The 8,557-nt window shown below is 33.6% G+C and overlaps 1 protein-coding gene across 1 annotated transcript; it reads right to left on the minus strand.

Annotated features, from left to right (window-relative positions):
- Positions 1-2,274: 2,274 nt before the first annotated feature.
- Positions 2,275-5,252, minus strand: LOC108205483 (terpene synthase 10-like). Its single transcript, XM_017375465.2, has 7 exons — positions 4,982-5,252; positions 4,643-4,898; positions 4,138-4,516; positions 3,835-4,053; positions 3,486-3,624; positions 3,132-3,380; positions 2,275-2,821 (listed from the first exon to the last, which is right to left on the minus strand). The coding sequence occupies exons 1-7, from the start codon at positions 5,198-5,200 to the stop codon at positions 2,516-2,518; spliced, it is 1,767 nt and encodes a 588-aa protein (XP_017230954.1). The 5' UTR covers positions 5,201-5,252; the 3' UTR covers positions 2,275-2,515.
- Positions 5,253-8,557: the final 3,305 nt, after the last annotated feature.

Genomic DNA, 8,557 nt, shown 5'->3' on the forward strand with positions numbered 1-8,557 from the left:
GATTCTCTGTCATGTTGGTTTGAAATACCAAGCCCTTTGTGTCGTGATAAATGCGACACTCATTTGACTTCATTAGTACAGCAAAGCCTTTTTCTTGCAACTGTCCAACACTGAGAAGATTATTCTTCAAACCAGGCACATAGTACACATCGCGTACAACATAGTTAACCCCTTTGATAGTTAAACAAACACTTCCCTTTCCAGCAACATTCATACTTGCAGAGTTTCCCAATCTGACCACCTTGCTGAATCCTTTCTTTACATCACAGAAGAGAGATAAATCACCACACATGTGATTGCTGCACCCGGAGTCAATGTACCACACAACATCTTTATCACCTCCAAGCGTCTCAATGTATGCCATTAGTACCATCTCCTCAGATTCTTCCACACCTGCATAATTTGCTTGACACTCGTACTGAAAATGTCCAAGCTTATGACACTTGTAACACTCAATTGTTGCCTTACTCCATGGTTGACGACCCCTACCTCTGCCTTGTCCTCGACCTCCTCGAAGACCAGTTTTTCGCTGGCCTCTTCCACCATAGTTGTCTTCATGAGTTACCTTCAACGCCTGCTCATCTTCTCCACCCGTTTTAAACTTTTGCTCATGAACAAGCAGGGAACTTTGTAAGGCATCCACTGACAGCTGATCTATGTCCTTGGCTTCCTCAATGGAACAAACAATATAGTTCCACTGATCAGTAAGAGTTCTCAAGATCTTCTCAACGATCTTGACATCATCCACATCTTCTCCATAATTCCTCATGTCATTTGCAACCGTCATTACTCTACCAAAGTAATCAGTGATTGCTTCACCTTGCTTCATTGCCAAGACCTCAAAATCCCGGCGCAACCGATTGAGTTGAGCTCTCTTTACTCGAGCATTTCCCTGACACTTCACCTTCATGGAATCCCAGAGCTGTTTAGATGTCTCCTTCTGAGTGATTGTCTTCAGAATTGACTTGTCAAGGGACTGAAACAAGTAATTCTTAGCCTTCAAATCCTTCAGCTTCATCTCCTCTAAGCTCGTTATTTCCGCTGGTGTCAATCCATCCCTACTAGCTGGCTCAGTATACCCCTGTTCAACAGCAACCCAATACTCCTTGGAACGAAGGAGATTCTTCATGACCATGCTCCAATGATCGTAGTCACCATCAAACTTCGGAATGGAGGCTGCTGTAAAGTTTGCTTCTGAACTCATCTCTGGTACTCCCTCAAGTGTTTAGTACTATTTCAGATCTCTCAAGTCACTCGCTCTGATACCAAATGTAAACTACAATATGAACTCAAAGCAAATAACTTGTTTATTCCTTCTGAAAACACAACATACTTAAAGAGAAAACTACAACCACCTATATCTAGAAATACGGAAACCACTACTACAACTACAGCTAGAATAAAGGAAACAAACTCTACTAAATCAACTAACGTCCACTAGCCCATAATGCTAAAGACTAGGTAGGACTCTTATTTGACTAAACTTATCAAGAGATAGGTAAAGGTGAGAGAGAGGTTATAAAGCAGCTGTGGAAACTGGGTTTTAGGTAGGTTACTTTTGGAGGTCGCGTTTTCCGCGGCAGGGAGAGGAGAGGGAAGAGGTGATGATGGTGGCGTGCAGGCGGAGAGAGGGTGCAAGAGAGGAGAGGGAGAGTGCGAGAGAGATGAGAGATGGGAGAAGAGACGTGAGAGATACAGTGGTTTGTTTTTTGACCCGTTTTTGTAAACAAGCGTAAGCATTTTTTAGAAGTTGCAAATGCTTGCTTTCCTGTCACAGATTCTATTTTTTTTTAAATACCTTAATCACTTATAAGTTGTAATCTGCTTCTAACTTCTACTTTATTTTTTTTACTTTAATCAACAATCACTTATTTTAAACTCAACCAAACGGCCCCATAATGTAAAAAGTATTTCTCCCGACTATTATATTTTTGGAAATTAAACCTCCAATATCTCGGTAATGATCGTCAAATAAAAATTAAAATGTAAATTAGTCCCTGAACCTATACTATACTATTAAAGTCAATATTAAAAATTTGATCGGTCAATATTTGAACCGAATTATGGACCTACTTATATATAATCAATTATTTTTTTTCTAACTAAGACTATTATTTTTCATATTTTATAATTAAAAAACTCAGTTTTCTAAAAATAATATTAGACAACATAACAACCATCATTTTTAACTAAAACCCATCAATTTTTTTTAATAGAACACATTATCTTTTTAGTTATATGCACGCGCGAGGTCGAAAAATCAACTCTACACAATAACATAAAATTGTTTATTTTTCATATTTATTGTAAGGCAACGACATTAGTAAAAAAGATGGCACCGCTCAAGGTGCCTAAGCACTCTTACGAAAATCAAAACTCACATTTTCCATGGAGACAAACTTATCTATGGTGTTCCCTCTTAGGCACACCTATTTAGAAGCACACAAGGAAAACCCAGAACTATAAATAGATAATGGCAAGCTCTCCTGTCTTGGCTTATATAAGCGCTAATTTCTCAGAGAGGGATGGGCTCAACAAGAAGAGAAACCAATGATTCTTTAGCAACAACATCTTCAACACTAAAACCATCCTCTCCGGCATTATACAAACAATGGCCTGACCTGACTAGATTCAGCATAGTATCAACAAAACGCCAAGATAAAGGACCATTACCCTTCTCCGAAAATCGGAGTTTGTTAATTTGCGACCATTTCTCCCTGATTAAATTCATAATGTGCTCACGAGAAACTTCTTCTGAAACACCAGCATCCGACATGTAGCACATTACTGATGACGGAACATCTCCTCTCGCTTGCTCATCCTGCAACCAAATAAATGTATTAATATATATGGACGGTAAACAGAAACTCCCTCTGTCCCGTTGGATTGTTAACCTTTTTTTATATATTATTTGACAGGCATTCTAAGATTTACAAAAAATATAGTTACATAACTTATTTTTGAAATTTTCTTTTTCTGAAGTTAAAATAATTAATGAAGCTGCGCCGAACTCTCTCTCAAAAATATTAACAATCTAAAGGAACGGGAGGGATAGCAGTTTTCTGCGAATATTTATGTAGACCGTATGTCCACTACTGAATCTTGAAAGTGCAAGTATTTAAATTCAGTACCGAAGTTGTTCCATAATCATCACTTAATCGAAAAACTTCACATGCCAATCGTACTATGTCAGGAAAGTCCTCGATGAACTCTAATTCTTCTTTCCTGATCGGATCCGCGGTGCCGATGTAAGCATAGAGCATTACAGCAGGACCTCCGATTGACACAAATCCATTTCTCAGATACTCCTCTAGTGTTGGCTGGTATCCAGTGTAATACCACCTGGCCTCCACTATGTAACGCTCGAATAAATCATTGTACTACAACAATGTAAGATTAACTATTTTAAGGGCTGCTTGATCAACAGTTTAACAAGTATAAATTCAAAAATTTCTTCAAGCAATATACAAAGAAAGAATATATACCCATTTTCTTTGATTTGTTAGGACATCAACGTTCTGGTCTTTGAGGATGTCGTAAGTCGTATCATTCACCAGGTTGTTCAGTGACAGAAAGCACAACTTCATATAGTCTGGGAGCTCGTTCAATGCATTTACATCCCACCTAAAGCTCCCCAGAAATCAGAATTATGACACTTGATTAGTACCGGCCAGATTATTATTATTATTATTATTATTATTATTATTATTATTTACTAGAGATTGTGAAACAATAAAATTGGCATGATCATATGATCCAGACATAGAGAACAACACAATAGACTGAAATATTATTTTAAAACATGAAAACAGAAAGAGATTTATAGCCTCAAACCTCTTGGTAACATCTGTAAAGAGTTCAAGTTCATCCAGGGTACCATAAATATCATAAACGTCATCATATACACCAATAAGCTCGATTATTTTAGTTAGAACTTCTCTGCCATATTTGTGATGAGGCTCGCCTGCAATTGCCAAACTCCAGAGATAAGACATCACCAACCTATCTCTGGCAAAGGGAAGTTTCTCTCCCATGTCTAATCGACTCCACCACCTACACATCAGAAAGAGTAGGTATTTAGTTTCTATTTAATTTGCTTTTACTTGATCATATAAAAACAAATTCCAGAATACATACCTTGATAAATCCTTAAGCTCTTCTTGGTTCGACGCTTGCCTAATGTTGAAGTCCAACTTCGCAAATTCCAGAAGTACTGCAGGGACGACAACGTGACCACTTCTTTGATACATATCTATATTCCATTTCACGTCAAATCTGGGGATCCTCCACTGTAGTGGAAGCTCCAAAGCATGTCTCACTTGCATCTGGAGATTCAAATCATTAATATTTTTGAGGCAGTCTTTAAGTAATTTACTTGTAAAGGACCAAGCCTCCTCCATCAGGGACTCTCCTTGAATAGAAAAGTATGAGGCTTCATATAAACTTAACAGTCCCCGGACATCTGAATGAATACTTTTGTTGAAGCTCCCGTTTTCAGTAAATTTGTTGAATCCCTCTGCCCAGTTAATAGTAAATATATGTTAGTATAATTTATACTATTGAGAAACATATATAGATGAAGGCCCAATAGATCCTTGTGTAATTAATATAATTTGAACTAAATTTTCTTGAAAGATCTTACCCGGGGATATATAATGCCCATGTTGTCTTAGAAGCCTAAATTCAAGAGCAGTTGCATGCAAATCCTTTTCCCAAGTCTCAGCATTCTGATGAATGCTCTTCAATGCACGGTTGATTTCATCACGATAATGATAATCTACCCCAACTCTCTGCAACTGATCAATGAGCTCAAGCTGCTCCAACGGCCCGGCCACATTATTAAATATCATCCTCACCTCTTCCTTCAATTCAGAAGCTCGTGCATCGACAGCTTCACCCTGTTTAGATTTTTTGTGACTTTCATTGAGTACATATATAATGACACCAGTAATAATATGACATAAACAGACAAATAAATTACCTTGAATTCAGTTTTCATAGACTGGAGGAAATTGTTGTCATACAGACAAGGTTTGTAGTTTGCTGATCGCCTGACAATAGGCTCTGCTGGAACAGGAAGCTTAGTTGTTTCAGCGGCAGATGTGATAACAGACTTGCAGGCTGTCGCAGCTTTGGGCTTGCATGTGGTGAATCTCTGAAAGTTGATCAAAGTTGAAACTGGGAAAATTATAGATGCCATTATGTTATGAATGCGTAAATAATTACTGTGACTGTGTGTGATGCTGTAGAAACATTACCATGCACTGGATTTATAGTGAAGTCTGGCGTGGTGGCAGTACTTCAAGTTCAACATTGGTGGACTACTAGACTCTTTTAAATAATTTAAGAACCTAATATTTCATAATCTAGTTAAGGAATTATATTATCCAAAATAACGAAGTCTATTTTGTTATGGATATATCATATATAATAAGTTTTCCAAGAAGGACTTCGATACAAGAAAGTGTAGACTTTTGCTGGAATAGCGATGCAAGTTAGCTTCCTGAAGAGACTATGGTCTAATCTTTCGAAGAAGGAAAATACTTGACGTACAAGTACAAAATTTTATACATAATGACACGTGGTGCGTTTTAATTGGAATGGTCCCCCTTATTTACATCAACTACCCCAGTTAAAACCCATCATATCAATTACATGTCATTATGTACAAATTTCGTGCACCTAACACTACTCTTCCAAGAATCGGGGTGGTGGTTTTCCAGAAGAGTAGTATGAATTTACATAATTATAGCTCAGTATTACGCAAGAGTATACGTGTTCTCGAGTTGTGTGTATTCGAAAAAATTGGGATGACAGAATTATCCGACCCTTATTTTTGGATTTGGATCTATTTACTAGACACGAAAAAGTTTGGATTTAAATTTGAATTCGAAATTTTTTTACAAGATCCGAAAAAGTTTAAGTTTGGATTTGGATCTTAAATATCCCCAACTGCAGCCAAAACTTGTTCCAACTCCGAACTGTTGAGCATAGAGAAATGTGTTTTAAAAGTATAGTTGTGGAGAAGTTCTAGCGGAATGCAAGATGATGAGGAATTCACCTAATATTTCTATTCAGTTTATTGAGAGAAATGCTAACAGGGTAGCAGATGAAATGGCTAGAATCCCTTGTTTAGCTAATATCTAAAATATTTTCGCGTTCTATTGTTGGAGGCTCATTCATTTGATCTTTTGAGTTAATGCAAACTCTGAGTTTGATTTTTTTTTTTTTTTTTTTAAAAATATAGTTCATACTTAAATATACATGCATGTACTCAATCAATGCAAATTCTTAATTTTAATGTAACTAACTATGACTAAAAATATATATTTCATCCTTAATTAATTCATATATCGCAGTAGTGTTTTATTATACTGCAGAATCGTGATATATGGACAATTCGAATATATCTATAATAATTTTATAACACTGTGCAATAGAACTTTATGAAGAGCTGAAGTGTGTATGTTTTGAGTTTTCATATGTACCACAACATAATCTTGTATTTTGTAATATCATATGAGCTAGATACAAAAGTCGAAGAAATACTTCACAATAATGTATAATAAGTTGAATGTATATTATAATAGAAATATTGTTGATGGGCATAATATTATTATATTATGGTTAAAGGTAATTTATGTGAGGTTTAATTAACTATAATCAAGTTAACTAATTAAATATTTTATATAAATAAAAAATTAATGTGATATTTATATATGGTAATATGTTTTGGTGAGTGTGTGTAAAAATCAATTTAATTCTGTAAAAATCCGTTTTAATAAAAAAAATAAAAAACACGATTATATATAGACACACATATTATAAGTCATTATAAGCTAATATATTATAAAACATAAATATTGTACACTTTTTCATCGATGCAGTAGTATCTTTTTGAATTTTGATTTGAATGATTCACACAACACTTTGAATTTTGATTTGAATGATTCACACAACACTTTAAAATCTGATCCACGCTATTTCAACTAAATCTGAATTCAAAATTCAAAAAGATACTATATTATAGTTGAAGGTAATTTTGGTTTAATTAACTATAATCAAGCTAACTAATTAAATATTTTATATAAATAAAAAATTAATTTGATATTTATATATGATAATATGTTTTGGTGAGTGTATGTAAAAATCTATTTAATTTTGTAAAAATCTGTTTTAATCAAAAAACACGATTATACACACACACACATTATAAATCATCCATGTATCACATTGATTATAAGCTAATATATTATAAAATATAAATATTGTACACTTTTTCATTGATGCAATGGTATCCTTTTGAATTTTGATTTGAATGATTCACATGACACTTTAAAATCTGATCCACGTCATTTCAACTAAATCTGAATTCAAATTCAAATTTCGATAAAAAACTAAATATAGGCGATCTTTATATTTAAATATATTATATGTTATGATATATTTTCTAAGATTATTATAGTATAATTCATCTGTCCCTTTTTAGTTGTCATTTTGAGTTTTTACACGTAATTTAAGGGATTAGAAAAATATACATCCACTTATTATTTTTAATTTTTTTTTTGTAAACTAAAATTTATCGTTTATATTTCTATTCATAAAAAAAAATTCGAAAATAACAAGTAAAACCTGTTTTTTAGTGACCTTAAATTGCGTGCAAAAAGTCAAAGTGATAACTAAAAAGAGACGGAGGGTAGAGTATATGTTATTATACACTAATATGTGTGTGTGTGAAATAAACCATCTAATATAAAGTCTAATAGAGAACATATTGTTATATATATACATAAAATATTATTATCAATTTCATTATGCATCATATATATATATAGCAGATCAAAAAATAGTTTGTCATTTTTCTTCAAATAAAAAAATAGAATTTTTTTGAATAAAATATTACAATAATTTATGAACGATAATTTACAAGAATAGTTCAGCGGGGCCAAGGAAATACAAAGAGAATAAATAATGTGTTTTGTGTGTCCCGCTATTAATTTATCTTCAAAGGAAGTGTACGTATTTGTTTTTATATGGACGCAGGTGCTCGTTGACATTTTGAGTAACGATGATTGATGAGCCATGACTCATGAGGTACCAACGACAGTGGGGTTATAATACGGTGACGCGACACGGATTTTAATGCTCTTTTAGTTGTGTAATTTATTGTTAATTTTTTTTTTCTGAATTAAAATTTGAATGTTATATTTTTATACAGAAAAAAATTTTCAAAAGTAAGTTTCAGAACTATCTTATAAGAGCATTGAAATACGTGTCGAGCAGTTATTGAGTATATATCTACGGTCTCCGGTAGGAACGGTAGAATAGTTTAACCAAATTCGAATCAAAATGCGAGATCTTGATTTATGAACACAAATTTCTAATCTGGATTTACAATTTAAATTATAAATTTCTTGAATTTTAATTTGAACTATAAACATGCCATTTCAAAATCCGATCAACACCATTCGAACTCATAATTTCGAAAATATATCAAATTTTTTTTAAAAAAATCCTCCGATACTGACCCATAATTAAAAAAAAATAAAAAATGTCT

The sequence above is a fragment of the Daucus carota genome, chromosome 1, assembly GCF_001625215.2.
Source record: "Daucus carota subsp. sativus chromosome 1, DH1 v3.0, whole genome shotgun sequence".
In the NCBI taxonomy this organism is placed as follows: Eukaryota; Viridiplantae; Streptophyta; class Magnoliopsida; order Apiales; family Apiaceae; genus Daucus; species Daucus carota.

Coding starts and splice junctions, on each gene's coding strand:
- LOC108205483 (XM_017375465.2), bottom strand. CDS start 5,200: ATGGCATCTATAATTTTCCCAGTTTCAACTTTGATCAACTTTCAGAGA. Junction 4,054..4,137: donor GAGCTTAAGGATTTATCAAG/GTATGTATTCTG, acceptor TCTGATGTGTAG/GTGGTGGAGTCGATTAGACA. Junction 3,625..3,834: donor TTTACAGATGTTACCAAGAG/GTTTGAGGCTAT, acceptor GGGGAGCTTTAG/GTGGGATGTAAATGCATTGA.